Below are 25371 nucleotides of genomic sequence, written 5' to 3' on the forward strand. Positions count from 1 at the left end.
GCACTGTCCCCCGTTCAAATTTGCTGCTTCCAGATGCCCTCAGAAACACTTGTGTCTTTGAGTACTTACAAAGATAGGCAGCTCCGTAATACGCCAGCGCACTTTTGTGCATGGGCAGTATGGAGCCACCTGTATTTGGAAGCACTCGGGGGATATAAGTACTTCTGGACCTTTCAGGAATATCCCCCCCCCCCGCCCCCCCCCTTAAAAATCCTATGTTTGCCCCTGACAAGTTCATAAATGAATTACAACAGCAACCTTATAACAACAACGTACCGCCAGTGCTTGTGAGGGGAACAGTAGTAGTGAAGTACACCTTCTCCACCTTTGGAGCTTGTTGCTATAACAGAAGACAAAACTGTGTTATTAGCTAGAAGATAATCACATGAGACAACTGTAAGAATTAGACGCACATGGTCAACTGTAATACCTGCCTATAGTTACAGGGCAGAGTCTGCCTTGCAAAGAGGTTTAAAAAGACCATGAAGTCTTACTAGACATTGCATTACATAGTACAGTAGCAACGCTAAAGTCACGCTGTGACCCGGACAATGACGTCTGTGGGTCCTTACAGTGCATGTGTAGGCTCGGTCTCCTCTAATGTATTCCTCCCATATGCCGCGCATCATAGTTCTTTTCACAGAATGTTGTACGGCAGAGGGGAGAAAGAAATTGGAGTAGACAGAGCCTACACATGCGCTGGAAGGACCCGCAGACGTCATTGCCTGGGTCACAGCACAGCTCTGTGAGCATGTCAGGAGCCGATTTCATTGGCTTCTGAACGTGTGAGCAAATCAGCACAGCAAGTGGGCTTCAGCGACGGGAGAGCGGGGCGAATGGCGAGAGCGACGGGTCCATGTGGCAAAACATCAGTGTGCCAGGTTTTTGTACCAGAAATTCTCTGGTCCTTAAGGGAACAGAGACTGCTGGTAATTAAAGAGAAACCGTGACCAAGAACTGAAACTTCATCCCAATCAGTAGCTGATACCCCCTTTTACATGAGAAATCTATTCCTTTTCACAAACACACCATCAGGGGGCGCTGTATGGCTGATATTGTGGTGAAGCCCCTCCCACAAGAAACTCTGAGGACCATGGTACTCCTGGCAGTTTCCGGTCTGTGAACCTTGTTGCATTGTGGGAAATAGCTGTTTACAGCGGTTTCCAACTTCCAAAAAAGCAAGCAGCAGCTACATCACCTGCCAGCAGTAAAAACGTCACCGTGTGATAAATGTCAGAATGTAAATCAGGGATTTAAAAGATTTTACAATGGGCAAACACTGACCAAAACATTTATACATAATTATTGTAAAAATGAAGCACTTTTTTATTTCATTATTTTCACTGGAGTTCCTCTTTAAGTGGTTAACAATATAAACATTCATGTTTGGAATCTGAGAAGACCAACTGTTGTAGTCCTGAGAGCAGATCATTGTTCTAACTGTACTCAATATAGTATTTCAACTGCCCTAAAGTTTGGGATATTCTCTGCTGTATTTTTCATTTCAAAATGTAGCAAAGGTTTCAGTGGGTGGCAGGTTTGGACTGCAGCCAGGCCAGTTTAGTGCACAGACTTTTAGCACAAAGCCATGCTGTTGTAATATGTTAAGATTAGCATGTGTACTTTACGTTACATACATCAGTTTTGTCTGCTGAGAAATACTAGCTTTTGCCTGCAGATACACTACTGCCTGAATGCACAAAGATCAGTGTTATCCAATGTTATAAAGCAATGGCATTCAGCTTTGTTCTATGCATATAGAGCGTTCTCCAGATTCTCTGAATCTTTTAATGACATGATGTACTGTAGATGATAAAAAACAAATCTTTAAAGTCTTTAAAAATAAGCTTCATGTAAAATTTCAAACTGCTGCATTATTTGCTCACACAGTGGTTCATAGAGTTTTGTGCAAATCCCATTCTTTAGTGTCATACACGCCTTAGACCGCAGTCATCGGGAAAAATGTACGAAAAACAATGGGTCTAACCCTGGTTTATTATGACAGTAGTTTAAATCATTTGCCAATCCGTTTACTTGCATGTTACATAGCATCACCTTTTTTTATTTTTTATTTTTTACTGGATTGGAGTTATTGCCAAACACCAATTTATACTCAAGAAGACCATAAAAGTTCCACGTCATTTTACCCTCTGGATCAGCAGAACTTTGTAGTGCTATAAAACTGCCACCCTGTTAACGTATAGGACTACTTGCATAAGCATGGTTAGAGGGTAGTATGGTTAAGAAATACATGCGGATGATGCTTTGACCTTCTGCAAGTCTTCTATTTAGCAACCGATCTGCTCATCTTCTGTAATGGCCAATACAATTTTCATTTCAATGTATGTGTTGAATTAGCTTTGACAGTTCATTTCTATTAGTTTTGCGTATTGAGCAAAGGGCAGTGCAAAAGTGGTTTATCAGTTTAGACTCCCATAATCAGCGCCTCCCTGTCAACATAATGAATCATTCACTGTCCATATTCTAGCAATCATGCCTCTCTCCCCCTCAGCAAACCATCTGACATCAAAACTCAACAGGAATGAGATTACACTTACTGCTGTGCAATCTCTGCACCTGCAACACTGGCAAAGAGGTCCATTCAGCCCGCGGAGATTTTTCACCTTATGCATCAGAGCAATTTTCAACTCCTATTCATTCGCTAATAACTTTATCACTTCTTAAAGGAGTCATCAGGGCACATATACTAAAATGAGTGGTACTTACCGGGGGCTTCTTCCAGCCCCAAGCTACAGGGACCTCCCTCGCCGCAGCTCTGCCCGCAGCCGTTCGCTGGTCCCCGGAGATGACGTCAGAGCGACCGTACTGCGTCTGCGTGATCGGCGCTGTCAATCGCCACCACGTGGGCAGTCCGCTCCGGCCCACGTGGCGGTGATTGACAGCGCCTTTCTTTGGGTGGTACATTTTGCTAAGAATTATTTTTTTTATAAATGCATTTTAACAGGATTAATAAGAAAAAAAAATGGAAAAAAAAATATTCATTATTTCTCAGTTTTCGTCCATTATAGCTTTAAAATAATCCACGCTACCATAATTGAAACCCATGTATTTTATTTGCCCGTTTGTCTCGGTTATGACACCATTAAAATGTTGTCCCTATCACAATGTATGGCACCAATATTTTATTTGGAAATAAAGGTGCATTTTTTCTGTTTTGCATCCATCACTATTTACAAGCTTATAATTTAAAAAATGTTCGTAGTATACCCCCTTCAAAGGCATATTTAAAAAGTTCAGACCCTTAGATAACTATTTATATTTTTATTTTTTATTGTATTTTTTTTTTCCCATTAAAAATTTTATTTGGGTAATATTTTGGTGTGGGAAATAAACAGTTAATTTTTAATGTTATTATATGTGTAAATTGTAATGTAAAAAATATGTAGATGTAGTTTTACTATTTGGCCACAAGAAGGCCACCTTGAGTTTATTTTTTTCTCCTTGTGCTTCTCGATCACCGAAAGCACAAGGGGCCGCGCGGAAAATTTTATTTGCAGAAAGACTGAAGCCTCTAGTAAGAGCGCTTCGGTTTTTCTGCTGGGGACACGGATCGGTGATCGGGAACCATGTTCCCATTCACTGATCCCAGGGCTACCGGGGGACAGCACGCTGAAGTGCTGCACCGCAGCAGAACAGCCTTCTGGACGTGAGGATCACGTCTGGGAGGCTGAAATGGTTAATGTCACTTCAGGGCCTGGATAGCTTGGGCACGCTATCTTTCACCCCAATTTCAAATTAGTGGAGCAGTCAGGCATAATTCCAATGCCAAAATACCTGAGGTCAGAGGAGTTCTGCAAATTTCTTTTTATTTTCAATACTGAAGCATGGAAATTGCTCCCAAAATCGCTTGCAAAATACTATCATAAATTGCTAGCAATTGCAATAGCGTTTTGCGCTTTCTAGTGGGTTCCAGGCCTGAGTCAGAGTGCAAATTATCCAGCCCCTACTGCCCAAAAAAACAAAACAAAACAAAAACACAAAAATAAAAAAAACTCTCCTTTTATTCCCAGACAAAATGATTAGTTTCTCACTGCATGAAACAAAATCACCACAATTCTTATATTTTCCCTTTGTAGAAAGAAGTAGTAAACTTGGGCAGGAAAACTGATCTGTGGTAAACTACAAGTTAAAAGCAAAAGATTTTGAAAAGTAACACAGTCAAACCTTCTTAAGGTATCTTCAAAGTGAGAAATGAATTATGCAAAACTGAAACAGACTAATAAGTGTCTGAACTGCTGGTGTGCAATTCCAAATGCTTGGAAATACTTACAGACTGGGCATGATTCTGTGCTGTCCCATTTAGTAGCCACTGCAGATTCTGCTCATCCATAACTATGCTCGGTTGCAGCATGGTGGTGTTAGGAGTCTGTGTTATGGCAATGGTAGGGTTGTTGCTCAAAACTGTGCTGGCACTGGAAACTGCAGCCTGCACCAGTGTTGGAAGAACAGTATCGGATGCAGTTCCCACAGGCAGGGTTGGTCTAGCAACCACAGTCAAGCTTTCTACTAAGGATTGTGAGGTTTGTTGAGTTATGAAGTTGTCCTGGGTGGCAGAGATTTGGCCCCCATTATGGAGAGGCACTTCCAAAGGCTGTGCTGACGTACATGACGCAGAGCTGGTTGATGGACTCCCACATGTGATGCTGACTTGTGGTAAAGGCATGGAAGTTGTTCCAGGTGTAGTAGATAGAAGAGCCTCAGACACGACAGGAGGGTTAATCAGAGGGGTGCCTAGAGGAGGTGAAGGTTCAGCTGCGCGAGTCTCTGCTGGGTCTAATGTCTGCGGTTCAGGAGACCACGATTTCAACAGTGCATCTGCAAAGCAAAATACAATCATTATAGGGCAAACTATAAATATTACTTATAATTTGTCACATAATATTTTTTTTCCGTTTGAGAAAACAGTAATGTTTGATTGATGGGCCATTATACCTCCAGCCCAAGCCCCATTAAAGGGAATCTGAAGTGAAAATAAATTTATGATATGATTTGTATGTGTGGTACAGCTAAGAAATAGAACATTAGGAGCACAGATATGAGTCTCATATTGTTTCCAATACAGGAAGTATTTAGAAACTTCACTTGTTTTCTATGCAAAAGAGTTTCTCTGAGCTCTCTGACTAATTTAGTCAGAGAGCAGTGCTATTTTCTGAAGCACTTATACATCAAAGAATCAGTGAAGGACAACTTCAGATAAGATTTTTCTGCAAGGGAGTTCAAAGGGTCATTAGCTCTGCTCTGTTTCCTAGTTTAAAATGCAGAGTGTAGTTTGTAAACTGCAAATATTAGAGAATGATGCAAGGAAAAAAAAAAGCTATATAGCTGAAAATCAAAATATGAGACTTTTCTTTGCTACTAATATTCTATTAATTCCACACACACTTTTTTTCGCTTCACCGTCACTTTAAAATTCCTAATTGTGATGGTCAATAAAACGCTAATAATACCACATGCAAACTGTATGCAGCTTGGAATTAGGCCAATCATAAATCAACAGGAAATTAATTTGTTTCATGCTGCATGTTATCTGCATTAAATCTGCATGCAAGCAAGAGTTAGATGGCTGACCACCTGAACTGCTCGAAGCTGGAGACACCTTTAGGGCTCGTTCACACTTAAGCGGGAATCATGCGATTCCCGCTTATCGCTAAAGCGCTAGCGTTTTTGAAAACGCTAGTGCTATTTTATTCTATAGCAGTGTTCACACAATTTTTGCTAATCGCTAACATGTTACATGCATTTTTTCGGCAATTTTGGGGCGATCGCCATTAGCACATATAGGACCGCTAAACGTATTAAATCGCGGAAACATCACCGGCGGAAGCCGCCGCTACTGCAAATCACAAGTGGTTAGCGATTTTAGGTGTGAATGAGCCCTTAGGCCTCTTTTCCATGGACAGTTGAACGGTGTGCTCAGCAAGCAGGTACCAGGCAGCAGCAAGCAGTTGAGAAAGTTTGAGAGGCATTTCACTGCCTATCAACTGTCCTTGGAAAAGAGGCCTTAGGCCAGAAACCTACTAGGAGCGATTTTCTGAGCGCTTTGCGATTTAAAAACTTTTGCTAATGTAATGCTATGGGTGTGATCCCACATGAGCGATGTGATTTTATAAAACTGCCCCATAGCATTGCATTAGCAAGAGCTTTTTCAAATCACTAGCCCTTAGAAATTGCTCCTAGTGGGTTTCTAGCTTTATTTTGGCACTATGAGAGAGATAAAAACACAAGCTGCTGCAGAAAAGATCAAGACCGGAGTAAAGATCTTTCAGGCCACTGGAGCTTCCAGAAATTGCCACACTTTCCAAAAGCACAAAGTACTGCGTTTTTCAGCAACATTCTTCTTAAATAAAATATTGCTGCAGGACCCCCTCCCCCCCAATTTGGGAAAATTGCAATTGTGACTGTGGAATAACCTGCATTAACTTACATTAGTCTACCTATTTGGAAGCCACTGACAATTCCAAACTGCGGCTAAAAGAGCTGCTGCGGATCCCAGGCCTTAGACGTGTAATGTAAGTGGCTGGTGCCCATAAAATAATTCAGCATCAATTGTTATAACATTTTAGAGCTGTCAATGCACAGGCATATTATTAGCTTAAAGAGTAACTGTCAGGCTGCAGAAGCTAATTTAAACCTCTATTCTCCTGTGTTAAACAGTTTAGAAGGAAGCCCAAAAGCCATTAGTGAAGATAAAAATCTCAGTTACCTTTGATGTGTGCTTATCAGCAAGTCTGTTACAGAGCCATAAGGACGCAAGCCGCATACTAAACTGCAAAGCATTCTGGGGCCCTCCCCTCGGCTGCTAATGAGACGTTACAGAAGCTTGTAATCAGTCCAGCGTGTAGCACTGATAAATCTCGGGGCAGAGTACTCTGCAGGAGTCAGCTATTGTTCCTAGCCACATGGCTCATTAATATTCACTGCACACTGTGTTGTTCAAGTAGGAGCTTATCTGTGATCAGGAAGCAGGCAGGACATGACGACACATTTGACAGAAAAACATGGAGCCTGCCATGAGCTGTCAGGAGCATCTATCTCTGCATATACTATATACAAATTCTGTGAAATCCAAACGTGGACAGTGAAATGCATATGTAATGTAAGTACAGCCAATCTTTAGCTACTGATATATGTGTTTATTTTCTCTGAGACCTTATACCTAACAGCTCCTCTTTAAAGTGACCCTGAAGCACCAATGCTGTCATTATAGCCAGGCTGAAATACAACATCTTATTGGGATTAGATATTTTCTTTATATTTTGAAATTTTAATCCCACACGCCTCCTCTCACCCGTCTGACCCAAATTTCAGCTTGCACAGCCTCTTAGTACAACAAGATATAGGAAAACCTTCATCTGAGTTTACTCATTTCAGATTTGGCAGAAATGCCAGAAATACCTAATCTGTTGCATGCTTGTTCAGAGTCTATAGCTAAACTGGTATTGCTTAAAAGGAAACAAATATGGCAGCCTCCGTATTCCTCTTGCTTCAGGTTCCATTTAAAGTCCAATTTCCACTAAATGCGAATTCATGTAGATAGGCTGCACACAAATTTGCATAACAAAGAATTTTAAATGGGCCCGTTTCCATTATATGCGATAAATTTGGGTCCAGAAAAATCTGTTCTTGCCTTCAATCACAACATAAAAAAAACCCTCACAAAAATGAGTGATAAAACATGCAAACAAGAATGTAAAAAAGGATACATATGCAAATTCAATTTAAACTGTGAAAAACAAATTCAAAATATTCTGTTCCACAGACTGATACAACAGCAAATTATTACAAATGAGTTTTTTTGGTCAACTGTATACCAATATTTCAAAATGCTCAGGTCAAATACACAAGCAAGTGAAGGCAGTACACATAAAAATTAGCTACAGCATTACATAGAATGCTCTGGAATATAGGTGTGCTGTGCATTTCATAAACATCAAAAGCCCTCCTTTATAGGCATACACAAAAATTCTACAAGTACACTGCTTGACAGTCAGGTTTAACTAGCTGTCCATTTAAATTCTATAATAGGCTGCAGCTACTTTACAAATAAAGGTCACGCAGGGAGTGGTGGCCATGACATGACAGAACAAAGCAGAACTTAAAAACATGGAAAACACTTAAGCCCAATCTACACGATACGATTCTTTGTACGATTCTATTTACGATTCAATTAAATCTGACATGTCCGATTGGGATTCGATTCAATTGATCGAATTAATGTTGGATTTAATCTAATCGTAATCGAATCGTACAAAGAATCATATCGTGTAGATTGGGCTTTAGAACAAATAGGCATGTTCAATAGCACCTCAAAGGACAACCTGTATTGATAGAAATAGGTAGGTTAGTAATGCTAGACTCATTTAAAAAAGGTGGCCATTAGCAATACAAACCCACAGTCTATTAAAACTTTTCGATCACCGTAATAATTGAGAACAATTGGTCGTGCCTACTAACAGACGAAAACCAGCTAACAGACTTGTTGAAATTAATAGAACCAATTTTTTTTTTTTTTTTTTTTTTGGGGGGGGGGGGGGGGGGGGGGGAATCGATCCCATCAGTCTGATCTGATTGGTTAGGAGGTTTTTATCTGTTAGTGGGAACAACTGATCTTTTCCAGTCAATCATAATGATGATTTCCATTGTCCATGGGATTGTTTTGTTAATGCTGACTTGGAATTGTCAGTGTTGGCTTGGCAAACCAGGGAACAGACAACATTTAAGGTGCATGCTTGTATTGGGCCAGTGTCTTAAAAGTATGACAGCCATGAAAGCTGTGGAACACATTTCCATAACTCTTAAAGTGACCACACACACACCATACAATTTTTTAAATATCTATTCAATTTAAGAATTGAAATAAATGTATCTGATTGTAACATTTCCAAAATCTGACCAATGTCCCACACACCTATGTTAAATTTTTCCTCAATTATGATAAAAAAAGAGAATGGAAACTGTCAATTTTTTAATATATACATCCATGCAATTTTCTCAATCTACCACACACCATTCAATTTTCATAAAAATTGATCAGAAAAATCCACCATTCCCGATCAACTTTTATTGAGTAAAAAACGTGAAAGCCAATCAGATTTCTTGCTCGGAAAAAAAAAAAAAAAGCTTTCAAATTTTCAGGAAATCTGATTTTTTTTAAATTGAATTATTGTAGAATTGGATCATTTTATTGTATCGTGTGTGGCCACCTTTAAAGGGACTCCGGAGCAGTGCAGAAACTATGGAAAGATGCATATCATTTTAACCTCCCTGGCGGTAAGCCCGTGCTGAGCACGGGCTATGCCGCCGGGAGGCACCGCTCAGGCCCCGCTGGGCCGATTTGCATAAATTTTTTTTGCTGCACGCAGCTAGCACTTTGGAGGGGAAGCCCTCCAAGAGATCCCGTTCTTTGAACGGGATCTCTTGATCTCCGATCGCCGGCGGCGATCGGAGGGGCTCGGGGGATGCCGCTGAGCAGCGGCTATCATGTAGCGAGACCTAGTCTCGCTACATGAAAAAAAAAATATATTTTTTTAAAAACGTATTTGCTGCCCCCTGGCGGATTTTGACAAACCGCCAGGAGGGTTAAAGCTCTCTTTCTTCTCTTTCCAATGATATATAAACCGCCGCCCTACGCCTTTTAGTTTTCGCTATTTTAGCGATTGAAATTGCAGCGGCCGCGATTTCTATCGCGAAAATAGAGAAAACTAAAAGGCGTAGGGCGATGATTTAGGGGTCGTCAGAAAGAGAAAGAGAGCTTTAAGATGGATATCTTTCCATAGTTACATTGTATTACACAGGGTGACTTTTTCTGCTGAATGGAGCTGCTGACTTTGAGAAAAAGTCGCCCTCTGTAATACAATGTAACTATGGAAAGATGGATATCATTTTAAAGCTCTCTTTCTCCTCTTTCTGACGATACCTAAATTGTCGCCCTATGCCTTTTAGTTTTCTCTATTTTCGCGATCGAAATCGCGGCCGCGGCAATTTCAATCGCGAAAAATGAAAGGCGTAAGGTGGCGGTTTATATATCATTGGAAAGCTTTAAAATGATATGCATCTTTCCATAGTTTTTGCACTGCTCGGAGTCCCTTTAAAGATTAACAGAAATGTCTAACAGGCAAATTTCCACTGGCTCAGAAAAGTAAGACTATTAAACCAGTCAAAGCCAACAGCTGTTTACTAATGGAATAAGTTTGGATCAGGGTACATTTGAATATTAGGAAAACGTTTTGCTCATCGCTAGTCACTACTTTGAAGGACTTGTGCACTTTAGACAATACAAAGACTGGCTATACATTTTGAATTAATAACAACTGATGTAGGAAGGAGCAAGAGATCGGGATAACAGTTTAATGTTAATGGTGAGAGGAGTTTAACTCAGGACTTATACCATGCTTTCATATACAGAATTTCACTAATACCTGCGTGCTGTTCAACTTCATTATCTTCTGTATTCTCTGGGCTCTGGAACATGGACTCAAATATACTTTGCTGTAACAAGGTGCCCAGCGTTTGGCCCGGACTCTAGAAAGGAGAAAAAATATGGAAGTTATTTAAGGGCTCGTTTCCACTGTTGCGGTGCGGAATCGCCTGGATTCCACCGCAGAAGAAATCGCATGCGGCTGCGTTTCCGCCTGCCATGTCACTGCCTGAGTAAAGCTCCATATCAAACCATGCGAAATCGCACGCGAAATCCGCATGACAAAGCCGCATGCGATTTCCCTATTAAATGTATTAGCGGCGATTCGCACGCACGCGAAATCTGACGGCTCTGCCGTGCAGATTTCTGCCGCACCGAAAAACGCTCCCGCCGCCGCACAAGTGGAAACAGCCCCATCCACTAACATTGACTATGCGAATCCGCATGCAGTGCCCGCATGCGGATTCGCTATAGTGGAAACGAGCCCTAATACAAATTCAAAGGCTATTTTGAGATTAGAAGATTTACTCATATGATGTAAATAAGCTAGTCGAGTACTTAATAGTACCTCATTTTTACACACAAAATGTTATTTTTATTGCTATATTTTGGCAAGCTGATGACATAACATCCCTGAAGAGGTAATCTGAAACCTAAGATAATGCAATAATTGGTGTGAAAGGGAAAGTAGAAATGGTCGGCACTGCTTGCTGTGCAATTTATTCATGAGCATGAACAGTAATAAAGACTGTGTATATTACAGGCATAGTTCACAAACCATCTCTGGGGATTTTGTGCGGTGTACAAGATAACTGGCCGCCAGGAGACTTTGGTGCAGGATACAGCCGGTATATGGCTGATCCTGCTGCTGCACAAGTCCCAGCCGCGCTAAATACTATTCCCCCTCTAGGTCCACGTGGATAGTGGGGAATGATGTAATTCGGCTTCCAGCTATTGCTGGGGGCCTGAAATACAGTGTTTTAAATGTAACTTCAGCTCCATCTTCTGACGGCGCCGAAGTTACACTCTGTGCGCCACTATAGCCGTAATTCCTATTACGGTTTATGGTGGCGCCGGCTGCGCCCAAATCTCCTGCGCTGGATTCCTTATATTTGTCTGTGTGGGTGGCTGCAGGGGGATAGGAAGAGCCTGAAGGCCATTTCGCGCAAATGCACTTCTATGGAGGCTACCGTAATAAGTGTAGGTCTATAAGTAGGTGCTTCTGAGCATGGCCTTTGTGGATCTCTATAAAAAAAAAAAAAAAAAAGCCTCTGTGTTTGGCAAAACTGAATTTGAGATTCACATAGGATTCCTCAATAGGTGTGTAAAAGAATGGTGTGCCAGACTTAAAAAGGAACTCCTCTATTGCTGAAAACAAGCCATCTACTCAGTTCAACTCTACATATTGTAAAGATTAAAGTATACCCAAGCAAAAGTTCAGGTTCAGAAACACATACTTACCTAAACAGAGGGAAACCTCTGGATCCTAAAGAGGCTTCCCACACTGTCCTCTGGTCCCCCGTTGTCGCTCATAGACCCTCCAGTACAAGCAGCTCTGGCTTACTGCGCAGGAAGTCTGTACTTGCACAGGCGCAGAGTGGAGGCTTCAATAGGAGCGCGGTCACTATCAGATTACTGGCAAGCTGTTGTCAGTAATCTTTGGATGGTCTGCAAATGGCTATGGAGGACAGGAGGATGCCGTGGGTAGCTTCATTGGGATCCAGATATTTCCCTCTTAGGCAAGTACAAGTAATCCCTTACTCATGAATGACCCGACACAGTCACAATGACTTCATTTCCGCCTGGGGGAAGTTTGAAGAAGCAGCTTCAAACTTCCTAAGTCCTGGTACAACACCTGCAGCAGCAGAAGTGCTGGACTCACCTACGAACTGAGTCCAGCACTGTCCGTTGCCCTCTCTCCACCACCTGCTGGCTTTTGTGTATAGCATGGCTTCCTGCATGTCACATGACATACAGGAAGTGGTGCCGTGCACAAGAGGCTGCAGGATGCAGACTGGATAGGCGAGTCTAGCACTGCTGCTGCGTTGGGAGCTCCTCAAGACTGGGGGACAGAGGGGACAAAGAGGAACAAAAGGCACAGAGGGGGGACAGAAAGGCAAAGAGAGGTAACAGAAGGGAACAGAGAGGCACAAAGGTGGACACTGGAAGCAAAGGGGGGTAACATAGGAGGCACTGGGGATGGAGGTGGACCAGTGTTCCCACCTAAGAATGGATTCCGGTTAAGAATAAACCTACAGACCTTATCTCATTTGTTAACCGGGAACTACCTGTATGTGATTTTGTACCAAAACTTTGGCTCAGGTACACTTTTAAACTTATTTTAGCTTTCTTAGTAGTAAGGATGTAAAACATTGTTCTTTTCACGGAGTACATAACAGATGATGGTCCATATGCAATTCACTTTTTCTCCCAGATTTTCTCCTAGAATTTTTCATCTGCTCTTTAAAAATAACTTTTCAGCATGTCACAACTTAAAAAGTACCAAAAGTAGTAGAAAAAGTACTTTTACATTGATTTTGTGTGTTTTCTTGCTTTCTGGGGGTTTAAAATGCATTTTATTGACAAGGTGTGAAAATATCAACTTGGAGGAAACTAAAGGAGAAAAAGTGAATTGCATAGGTGCCGTTGTGTGTATTGATTCTTAGAGAAACAATTTGCTTTAGAAAGTTTATTTTAATATACTTACCGCATTAGCATTTTCTCGAAGTTCCGAATCAGTTGATAAAGTGCTTAAATCACTAAGACAGAGCCAGTGGTTTGCATCCTGCAACACAACACACAACACTGTGAGTGACCCTAATTAAAGCATGAAATGTCTGAGCAATGGGTTTCATGCTGAGCAAGTATAGAAAGGAGAAAGTTCCAATTGTGCAGTTTGCATTTTATGGCTAGAAGGCTGAGTATAATATCTAACATTACAATATATTTAAATAGCTAGTAAAGGAAAACAGAAGATACCACAGCATTTTTTCCCTCATTTTCATGTAAGCAACCCAAAAGATCCCTTGTATCATTTCTACTAAATTATTAGAGGAGCTAAAGTAGTAGTAGTGGTATAGTTACAGCTTCTTCCAGCATTTGCCAGCACAAAGCATGGGAAAACGAGACAAAAACTTCCAACAGGTCAAACACATCCATAATTATCCAAGGAACATCTGCTTGATAAATGCTCACCATTTGAAACTGCTCCCTGACAAAAATATGACTGTAGAGCCAATATAAACAATGTGATACATAATAATGAATGCTTTTTAGAACGTCTCTTTGTACATATTTACTGTAATACCTCAGATACCTCGTGATGGGGGAATGGATCGTCTAAATTAGCAAGGTCATGTCCCTTCATGTGACTCTTCAAGCTGTACTGAGAACTGAACGTCTTCTCACATCCATCACTGCTGCAGAGAAAAGGTCTTTCCCCTGCCAGGGTGGATGTAAATATTACAATCAGTATATGGCTTTCACACACTTCTACTGTCCAGAAGTCAGATACAGTCCAGGACTTACCCGTGTGCTTTCTAGCATGCGTTCTAAGGTGATGGCTGGCAGCAAAGGCTTTCCCACAACCATCATGATCACACCTGGTGGGAAAAGGAAGAAAAGAAAAAAAAAAAAACCCTTTATTGCCATATAGCACAACATTAAAGCAAATCTATATAAAAGAAAAAAACACGATGGCTACAGAAAATACATTTACAGTAGTTAATTAACCACTTTCGGGCAGTGATCGAAATTTACGGCCTGTTTGGAGGCGGTTATTCCTGCTAGGGTGTAGATGATAGCATGTTTTCAGTAGTGAAGACCCACCTGAAAGGTTTCTCTCTAGTGTGAGTCCGAATGTGCTTCCTTAAGTCACTGTGTGTGGTGAAATATTTGCTGCAGCCCTCTGTCACACAATTAAATGTTTCACCGGTGTGAAGCCTTTTGTGTGCCCTCAACCTGCAGAAACAAAGAATCATATCAGAAGTTCAAACTGCACAACAAATGTAAGTATCTATTTCAGGCACAAATGTTTTCCTAGATGTGGCAGAACTTGGTTACATCAGTCAATAACGCCTTGATTAGTTGATGTCACATAAATCCCTTGTAAAATGCCTGGTCAGGAGCCCTGACGCTTCTGCCACCAGAGCCTCGTACTGTCTGTGCTATATGCTGTATGAACTGGTTCACAGAAAGCAAAAACAGGCAATTGTGTTTCCCAAATTTTCGTGATTTTGACTATTTATCGCAATCAGCAAAGCACTGAAAAGCTCCCCAGAAGTGACCCAATGTGAGATAGCCATAAATCTGGTCAAGCAGATTCAGACTATGCCTTTCCCCTTGCAATCTGAACAGTGGTATTGATGCAATTCTGGTGACAGTAGTAACAGAACAGCATAAAAGCGGACTCTCTTATGGTGCCCATACATGGTACAATTTTTTTTTCATCCAATCTTACCATTTCTATGTAATACAAGGGAACTGCCTAAATTATCCTTCGAGTATATTCATTTAATTTACCCTTATACTACATAGAAATGGTAAGATTGGATGAAAAAACGTTTTACCGTGAATGGGCACCATGACTCAGCTGCTTTTAATCATGTGATCAAGATATCAAATGAGGAAATTTTTTTAGCTGCAAAATCCTCATTTTACACAGAAAAACAAAACACCTGAGAACTATGATTACTAACAGAAATGGTCAACGACATGCTACATTCAGGGTTTGCATGCATGTTTAATGCAAACTGTATGCAGCTTGAAACTCTAAATTGACAGAAAAGGCACTTGATTAGCCCAACTATAAGCTGCTTACAATTTTCAAGCAAGCCAGACAAAATTGTCACTGACCATCTCAAATTACCAAGTTATGTGATATTTTTAGAGCTGTGTCTGATTTGGGGCTTTAAAAAGTGCATAGGCAGGAAAGAATAACCCCCAGCAAGAACCATAGATGTCTAATGTATGTCTACAGGCCGACAGAGCCGTAGTCTGTCAGACTGCATTCAGAACTTATTTTTTGTTGTTCACATGCCTATACATGGAGCTTACCACTTTTTCTACAACCTGCTGCACAAGCACAACTTCAGCTGAGGGCTAGAGTGACCTGTAAACCACCCATCCAAATTCAACTCATCCCAAATGCACCATAACACAGTGCTGCTTCCCCTGTCCTCTGCTTGCAGCCACCGAAGTTTGTCGGCAGTGCTGGGCTCCAGGATCAAAACAATCCTGTGTGAGCTTCACACAGGCACAGTAGTGGTTTTCTTTCAGGCTCAGGCAGTAATAACCGAGCCGATCTGCTCTATTTCACTGGCATGCGATGTCTACACATGCACAGTAAAGCAGATCCGATCAGGCTTGACTTTTTCCACCTAAGTCTGGAGGAACAACAAAACAAAACACAGACTGATTTTTATCATCACACAGAGTTGATCCCTTTGAGAAGTATCAATATATATATAAAACATAACTTATTAATTCCTCATTAAAATTCCATGCTGATGATTGACATAAGGCAAGGTTTATTATATTTGGATCAATTGTACTACCAATAAGGTGAGTTTGCTTTAGATCAGAACCTAGACCTGAAATAGATTGCTTATTTGTTCTCATATTCAAAAAAGAAAACTCCCCACCAAATCCAACATGTTTTAACCCCTAAAAATGGAGCCATCTTCAGGGAAAAAGCATTTCGTGCTAGGTGCATTGGAGAAAATACTTTGCAATCACAAAAAATGAGAGCATGTGCTCTCCAACTCAGTCATCAACTACTCTACTCGCTAGCCTTGTATATTATCCTGGGGGGTGGGCTATATCCATTCTGACCCACCCTCTTTTCTAGTCTCCCCACTGGTCCATAGACCTATCACTCATATAGGATAGCTATTGGCTGCGCTATTCCTTACCATTATTTATAAAACTGCTATTTCCAGGCAAATGTTCAGCCCCAAAATCACTGTACCTGTTACCAGTATATTCAACATAAATCCACTTCTATATCATGCCTTATCATGGACGGGAAACAAACGCCGATCACCACTAAAACTTCCATAGGGATACATTGCGCACTTCCGATTGGTCCTTTCCCTCTCGTCCACGCCCATCCTCGTCTCCACTCACCAACCGTCACTAGCCTCCTCTGGCAGCTTTTGGATGTTGCTATGGAGACCCGCCGGGCAGCATTGCGTCATTGTTCGCCGCCAATCTACTATCCCTGCATCATGTTCTGGGAGGGGAGGAGCGGCGGTTTTCCCCCATCATTACGTATTACATAGCGTCTATTCAGGTTTATGGGCCAAGCCTGAAGGAAAACCACTACTGTGCCTGCTCGAGGCTCATACAGGATTGTTTTGATCCTGGAGCCTGGCAGGATCTCCGGTGACTTACAACACTGGAACGGAGGGACATTGGAGGATGGGGGAAGCCTCGTTAGGATCCAGAGGCTTCTCCCTCCCAAGGTATGTACCCCCCCCCCCAGGAGCTCTTTTTTTCTTACAGATCCCCTTACAGCCTTGTACAAGGAATGTTTCCTGGTGGGCATCAGGACCTGATCCGCCAGGCGACATTGCAGAGCCGAGACTGCAACATGTTCTGTTGCTATGCGGGGGAGGGGGGGGATGTCCATGGTCGATGCAGCGGCACAGGTTTGACGTAACAAGGGAGTTGGGTGAAGAGGAGGTTATCATCAGCCACCTCGGCTGATTTTCGCCTACCGTGGTTACACAGCTTTAGATACATACTTTTCACTTTATGTTTGGGATATGTCATTCCTGAGACATCCTCACTTTTTGTATTGGATTATACAATCATGATATCAATCATTTAAAGGAGCAGTTTAGTGAAAATTATTATTTTCCATTAATCACATATCAGTTATTTAATAAGGAGAGCATCTGTTTCTCCATAGACCTTGTGTTAAAAAAAATTAGTTACTTACTTAGCAGCCCGTTTATTTACTTAGCTAGTTACATGTGAGAACAGCACGAAAACTGCCCCTTTAATGATCAGAAAATGTTGGCCACATCCCATACAAGTTTATGGTAGATCTGGTAAATGATCGCTATCTTTTCTGATATAAGCAGAAAATCTTCCACCATGGCTAGCCTTGTACTGTATGTTCTTACAGCTTTGTGTTTTATCAAGTACAATTAGAAGTGGCAGTGGTCTACTGACATCTGATAGACTGAGTGGGGCATGGTAGTACATAGGTAAACAGTTATTTAATAAGGAGAGCATACGTTTCTCTATAGACCTTGGCCTCAATTCACTAAACTTATCTCCTGTCTTTAATAACTCTTCTAGAGTTGTTACCATGGTGATAAGGCATGTAGTATTCAGGAAACATTTTACCTCAGGCAAGCCTAAAGTTAACTCTTCTGTCTTTAAATTAACTCTTGAATCCTTAAAATAACTCCAGAGTTAAAGATCGGCTGTTAATTAGCTGCATGTGAAAATAACTACAGAGGAGGTAAATTAACTACAGAGGAGGTAAATTAACTACAGAGGAGGTAAATTAACTACAGAGGAGGTAAATTAACTACAGAGGAGGTAAATTAACTACAGGAGAGGTAACTTAAGGAATGAAGAGGTAAGATAACTCTCTCACGTGTGGAGGTAAGTTTTCTCTTGCCTTATTATCTCTAGCATGATCTTAGTGAATTGAGGCCCTTGTGTTAAAAAAAAAAAGTAGATGATAACACTATTTCTGCTTTTTAAGACAGCTGAGCTGCATCATTAGCATACTAAGCGACGGACTTCACTGATAGTAGCAGACATTCCAGCTGATTTATAACGGCTGGCTCACTCACTACAGAGAGCCGTGCTGTTCTCACATGTAACTAGCTAAGTAAATAGATAAAACAGGCTGCTAATTAGTTACTTACTTAGCAGCCCGTTTATTTACTTAGCTAGTTACATGTGAGAACAGCAGGGATCTCTGTAGTGAGTGAGCCAGCCGTTATAAATCAGCTGGAATGTCTGCTACTATCAGTGAAGTCCGTCACTTAGTATGCTAATGATGCAGCTCAGCTGTCTTAAGGTGCGTACACACATGCGACTATAGTCGTTTGTAACGATCGTTCCCCGATCTTTACCAACGACGATCGTTACAAAAAACGAACCAACGACTATTAAGGCAAACGACGAACGAGGCAAATCGCTACAAAACAAAGTTCTGTCTTGGCGGATTTTTACCACCGACGATCGTTAGCAAAAGTGGTACATCGTTGGAAACGATCGTTCGTACTAGGCTGGACATGCGCATTTCACTTTTTCTCCAAGGAACTTTACAATTTTATGCGCAGGCGCATAAAGTGCTTTTACGTGGTGTAACGTTCGTTCTAACGATGTGATCGTTACACACTTTTTACAACTAACTTTACTTCGGTCGTTCTTTCGTCAATTAAAAGTTCGTTCATCGTCCTCAACGAACGATCGTTGTCGCATGTGTGTACGTAGCATAAAAAAGCAGAAAGTGTTATCCACTTTAACACAATATCTGTGGAGAAACGAATGCTCTCCATATTAAATAACTGATATGTGATTAATGGAAAATAATAATTTTCACTAAACTGCCCCTTTAATGATCAGAAAATGTTGGCCACATCCCATACAAGTTTGTGGTAGATCTGGTAAATGATCGCTATCTTTTCTGATATCAGCAGAAATCTTCCACCATGGCTAGCTTTGTACTTGGTGTTCTTACAGCTTTGTGTTTTATCAAGCACAATTAGAAGTAACAGTGGTCTACTGACATCTGATAGACTGAGTGGGGCATGGTAGTACATAGGTAAACAGTCAATGAAGTCCATCTGATAGTGTGTGGTGGACTTCAGAAAGAGCTTTGAAAATGGAGTCCAGATCTAGAAAGATATCCCACAACCACAATGCACAATCATCTGGATACCAGTAACGCACTAGCCAGAAACCAGCTCTGCACCATTCTGACAAAACTAGTAATTGTAAGTTATCTTTCATCAGATTAACAAGTCCACACAATAAAAGGAGGGTTTCTAAATTGATATAACACTATGCTATAAAAGGAAGAGGGCCAGGAATCTCAGCTTCATGCTTCAGGTAACATAAGGTGACAGTTGTGAAACTAGAATACCTTCTGCCCTATTATACGCCATAGAGCCTCTACAGAATGAATGATAAATAGAGGTCCAGATAGCAGCATACAAAAAAAAAAAACCATGCTGTTCATCAACTGAACCCCACTATGTGAGCTAGCACTAACACAGGGCATAGACACTAGCTAGGTCTACATGGGATAAAAATGAGCAATACCTTTCAAAATCTGAACAAACAAATGTGGAAAATGTAAGATCAGGTAACTTAAATACTTTGAGAAATTGTACAATCCCTTTGTATTCATTTACATGTACCAATAAGAGAATGTGGTAGAGTGGTGGCACTAAATAAAATAAGTTATTGATCCTTACCTGTAAAGGGTGTTAAAAGCTTTCTCGCAGCCCTGCACATCACATTCAAATGGTTTCTCCTTAGTGTGCACACGCACATGGATTTTGAGGCTGTATGAGGTAAGAAATGCTTTCCCACATCCCTCTTGATTGCAGACAAATGTGTATTCCCCTCGGTGTGTTTTCTGGTGGGTGCGTAAATTTCCTGCGGTGCTGTATGTCCGCAAACAGCCTTCAAATGTACACTGATACCGCTTTACCTGAAACACAAAAATGACAGCAATATGTTACTCCACTACTTCCAATTACAGACAGCGAAATCGGAAAACTATTGGCCATTAGCCAATTAACCTTTCTTCTGAGGTGTCTACCAGGATACAATTTTTCATCCAGTTTTGGAAAAAAAAAAAAAAACACTTTTCAGTACTTGAATTGAAAAAAGCACTAGTAAAAAGTAGTAATTTTTAGTACTTGCGCATATTAAGTACAAAGCCACCTGTCTTCCCATGGCAGCAGAATTGAATGGAAGATGGGCAGCTCTGTACTGCACATGCGCGAGTGCCTGATCACACTTGCGCAGTATTGAGCGAGCTTTCTTCGGGCGTTCTCGGGCTCCTAAAGCCTTCAGAGGATACTCAGAGCTGTATTTGACCAATTGGTTTAAAATCTTGCGGGGGTGACAATGCTGGAACGCAAAGACTGTAAGAGGAAGCGGAAAGATCTAGATCACCCAGAGCCTTCCCTCTCCATAGGTGAATATCTGTTTTTGTTTTGTTTTTTATTTCACTTCACATTAACTTTAAGGCCCCTTTTACACTTACTGCATAATATTGCATCACAGTACTCCCCTGCCACAGTAGCCATCAAAGTCTATGAGACTGAGACATGCCCCACTGTTTGTGGTGCAGCATGATGCAACGGAAGTGCTCTGGACAACAAAGAAGGAACACACGCACCGCGGTGCACCATAAGTCATGTATTAATTTTCTATGCTCCCACCGCAGCTATAACGCATGGTGCAACTTTCTGCTGCGGTGCGGTGTGATTGTTCCAAATCACATACCACTACTGCAGCACAACAATGTAAATGGAACCATTTTTTGGGGGGTGAGGGTAAAAGTTATAGGTTTTGTTAATTCCAGTCATATAACCTACAGTATGTTTAATTGATTAAAAATGCTGCTGAATAACTTTATTTGGAGGGGAACAGCAGCAGTCACATGGCCCTGTAGACCAGGGTGTGCTGTCTTCTGGGAGGAGAAGTGTAGCAGAACTGTGCCTGATCATCCCTCCAAATGAGGATGCAGGAGGGAGGTTGTAGTGACGTACTACTCACCCTAACCTAACTCTCGCATTAACCACCCCGACCTACAACTAACACTCCCCCCCCCCCCCAACCACTATAGCTGCAATTGACCCACTGCTAAATCTGAAACCTGTAGTTCCGCTGTAGCATTACAGAACACAGGCACCCACCATAGCTGCAATTTAACACCATCTGTCATAGCCATAATTGACCCGCTGCCCAAATGACTGCCCCAGTGCTGCAATACCAGCAATTCCTATGGCAGTGCCCAAATCATAAGGCGTGATCTGCCCCTAAATTAATTAATTTGAGCCTTTTCTTCTCACTGTTCCCACAATGGAACAAATAATCATCAACTGAGGAGGCCTAATTTTTGTTTGTAATAGATTTTTGTTAGATTTGATGTTTATCGAACCTAAGGTGTCTCTGTTAAAATTTGTGTGTGCACCAACCAACATAATCTTAACATTCAAAATATAGGTCAGCTCCTCTGTCAAAATGAAACTGCACACAACTTATAAGAGACCCACCCGCTCTCTGGTTGTGCAACACTAGATTAAATACTGCATAGTCACACTATGCACCCGCCCACACACATACACGTTTGCTTTTACTAACTCAACAATTTCCAGTCAACTAGAAAATTTGTTGTACTTGTGAAAGCAGTGGATATTCACAGTGCAAAACAAACTCATATACTGTGGATTATGGCATAGGTGTAATTTTATGGGGATGCTTATAGTAGGTGTAGCAGAGGTTATAGGAGTTCACTGGAAGAGAGGCAACACATAAATTATCACAGTAATGAATGGGGTAGACTAATTTGAAATTCAGAAGCCACTTAGTCCAGACTACCAGACGGTAAGAATTTTTCAGCAGCAAGATCCACTGACTAGAGAAAATACTAAAATGTTGTACTGTAAACTGGCTGCAACTTAACGCTTTACCTATCTGGTTTCTGTAATTGAGCAGCCTACACACAAGAATTCAAGCCATCTCTGCTGAGAGAATGTGTACAGCCACCCCAACACATTGCCAAAAGATCCAAAGTTTTGGATCGTCTCAGCCAACCATGTTGCCCTGCTTACCTTGCCTATAATCTCTCCTCCTACCATCATAGCAACAGAACATGTCGCTAGGCTGTCTTTGCAATGAAAGGAATCGAATAATGATCTCTGTGGGTGTCAATCGTGTGTGGGAGCAGCCATAGCCATTGCAGTTGATAATCTACCCTATGTACTGATGTCCCCCAATATCAGCCGCTTGCCCCTCAACAATCCACCGAGTTGAAAATTATTTGGTCTACTGCTATTGTTCTTGCTGCAACTTGCAAAAAGCTGCTTTCTACTTGTATTCCTTTCAGGCCAGAAACCCACTAGGAGCGATTTGCGATTTGAAAACTCTTGCTAATGTAATGCTATGGGTGTGATCCCACTTGAGTGATTTGATTTTATAAAAATCCCCCATAGCATTGCATTAGCAAGAGCTTTTTCAAATCACTAGTGATTAGAAATAGCTCCTAGTGGGTTTCTGGCCTAAAGTGTACCTGAACTCTTGCACAGGACAGAAGGAAAACAGAGAAATGCACCCTGTATGTACAGGATCTTTTAAAAAAATTAGCATATTGTGATAAAGTTTATTATTTTCTGTAATGTACTGATAAACATTAGACTTTCATATATTTTAGATTCAAATACACACAACTGAAGTAGTTCAAGCCTTTTTATTGTTTTAATATTGAAGATTTTGGCATACAGCTCATGAAAACCCAAATTTCCTATCTCAAAAAAATTAGCATATTTCATCCAACCAATAAATGAAAAGTGTTTTTAAAACAAAGTCAACCTTCAAATATTTATGTTCAGTTATGCACTCAATACTTGGTCGGGAATCCTTTTGCAGAAATGACTGCTTCAATGCGGCGTGGCATGGAGGAAATCAGCCTGTGGCACTGCTCAGGTGTTATGGAGGCCCAGGATGCTTCAATAGCGGCCTTAAAGGAGTTATTCGGGCTAAATAAAGAAAATAAACGCTACTTACCGGGGGCTTCCTCCAGCCCCAAGCTCCCAGGACCTCCGTCGCCATTAGACTTTCATATATTTTAGATTCAAATACACACAACTGAAGTAGTTCAAGCCTTTTATTCGTTCGCCAGAGCTCCGTCCCGGTCCCCGGCGATGACATCAGAGCGACCTCCAGGTCGCTCTGTACTGCGCCAGCACGAGTGGCGCTGTCAATCACCGCCACGCGGGCCGGAGCAGACCGCGCAGGTGCAGTAGTTCTGAATGTCGCTCTGACGTCATCGCCGGGGACCGGGACGGAGCTCCGGCGAACGGCTGCGCGCAGAGGTGCGGCGAGGGAGGTCCTGGGAGCTTGGGGCTGGAGGAAGCCCCCGGTAAGTAGCGTTTATTTTCTTAATTTAGCCCGGATAACTCCTTTAAGCTCATCCAGAGTGTTGGGTCTTGGGTCTCAACTTTCTCTTCACTATTTCCCACGGATTCTCTATAGGGTTCAGGTCAGGAGAGTTGGCAAGCCAATTGAGCACAGTAATAACATGGTCAGTAACCATTTACCAGTGGTTTTGGCACTTGAGCAGGTGCCAGGTCGTGCTGCTTCTCTGTAGCCCAGGTGAGGCGCTTCTGCCGCTGTTTCTGGTTCAAAAATGGGTTCATGCTTCCATCTGCTGAAAAGCTTTATGGAGATAAAGATTTCATTTTTCAGCACAACCTAGCACCTGCTCACAGTGCCAAAACCACTGGTAAATGGTTTACTGACCATGGTATTACTGTGCTCAATTGGCCTGCCAACTCTCCTGACCTGAACCCCATAGAGAATCTGTGGGATATTGTAAAAAGAAGGTTGAGAGACGCAAGACCCAACCCTCTGGATGAGCTTAAGGCCGCTATCGAAGCATCCTGGGCCTCCATAACACCTGAGCAGTGCCACAGGCTGATTGCCTCCAGGCCACGCCGCATTGAAGCAGTCATTTCTGCAAAAGGATTCCCGACCAAGTATTGAGTGCATAACTGAACATAATTATTTGAAGGTTGACTTTGTTTTAAAAACACTTTTCATTTATTGGTCGGATGAAATATGCTAATTTTTTGAGATAGGAAATTTGGGTTTTCATGAGCTGTATGCCAAAATCTTCAATATTAAAACAATAAAAAGGCTTGAACTACTTCAGTTGTGTGTATTTGAATCTAAAATATATGAAAGTCTAATGTTTATCAGTACATTACAGAAATTAATGAACTTTATCACAATATGCTAATTTTGAGAAGATCCTGTATTTAGAGAGTTTAGCCTGTCTAATTACCCCTCATTTGTGTCTAATCACAAGTTGGAATGTGTTCACTCCCCATGTCACCTGACTGCCATGACAGATTTGAAAGCTCAGGATGTTAAAGTGAACCGAGCACCTTTTTATCACTCAGGAAATTTCTATAGCACATGAAAAATGCATGCCGACAATCTGTTTCATTATTAAAATAAACTTTCATTTTACCTTGTATTTTACATTCAAAGAAGTTTAATTAGCCTGTTTCAGCAGGCCTGACCGACCATCCCCAGCCGCAGAGCTTTCAGGAACCTAATTGTTTTATTGAGCTAATTACCATTACATAGACAATACCTTTTCATTAACAAAGGGGGCGAGTAATTGGGTCTGTTTCTTCAATGACATTGTGTGCGTCAATGTCTCAAGATAGCATCTCTGACTTCTGTAAATAAGGAATGTGAGACGGGGAGGGGGGGGAACATGGCAGCTTCTATGCCAGGAGAAATTCCAGTGAAAGAGAATGTGCTCAGTTCCCTTTAACAATATGTCTGCTTCCATGGAAGCAGGAAGTAGAAACAGTGCAGATTTATTTTTATCAGCTGTAACAAAGAAATTTTTTTCTTTAAAGAATATTATGCTGTTGTGCATCTTTTAGAGCAGAAAGGAAGTTCAGGTCCGCTTTAACTACCCACCATAAGGCAGAAGAGGCAGCTAGGCCAGCTACCCAGCAGTATGCATGTCCAATGATCGAGAGCAAACACACAATTACTGTCACCCAAAGGGATCAGGACTGTATCCCTCAGGTGACAGTTTGGTACAGACTGTAGAGAGCCGTGGAGACACTTTGCATGCCTACAGGCTAATGACAAGTTCAGCTGCTATAGAGCGGGGTGGAGGGTGAATAGTGGTGAATGACAGA

At 41.5% G+C, this 25371-nt stretch overlaps 1 protein-coding gene across 2 annotated transcripts in view; it reads right to left on the reverse strand.

Moving 5' to 3' along the window:
- Nucleotides 1–25371, reverse strand: part of MTF1 (metal regulatory transcription factor 1) — a 52008-nt gene that overhangs the window by 10005 nt on the left and 16632 nt on the right. Inside the window, exons 2-9 of one of the 2 annotated variants that reach the window (XM_068269024.1) lie at nucleotides 19888–20126; nucleotides 14267–14398; nucleotides 13967–14040; nucleotides 13755–13879; nucleotides 13146–13223; nucleotides 10440–10542; nucleotides 4292–4836; nucleotides 277–340 (exon numbers count right to left, since the gene is read on the reverse strand). In XM_068269024.1, coding sequence (XP_068125125.1) covers nucleotides 277–340; nucleotides 4292–4836; nucleotides 10440–10542; nucleotides 13146–13223; nucleotides 13755–13879; nucleotides 13967–14040; nucleotides 14267–14398; nucleotides 19888–20126 — 1360 coding nt within the window. Of the gene's footprint in view, nucleotides 1–276; nucleotides 341–4291; nucleotides 4837–10439; nucleotides 10543–13145; nucleotides 13224–13745; nucleotides 13880–13966; nucleotides 14041–14266; nucleotides 14399–19887; nucleotides 20127–25371 lie in introns of both variants that reach the window. The other variant, XM_068269023.1, reaches the window with a different exon arrangement.

Source organism: Hyperolius riggenbachi, chromosome 2 (assembly GCF_040937935.1).
Source record: "Hyperolius riggenbachi isolate aHypRig1 chromosome 2, aHypRig1.pri, whole genome shotgun sequence".
Lineage (NCBI taxonomy): Eukaryota > Metazoa > Chordata > Amphibia > Anura > Hyperoliidae > Hyperolius > Hyperolius riggenbachi.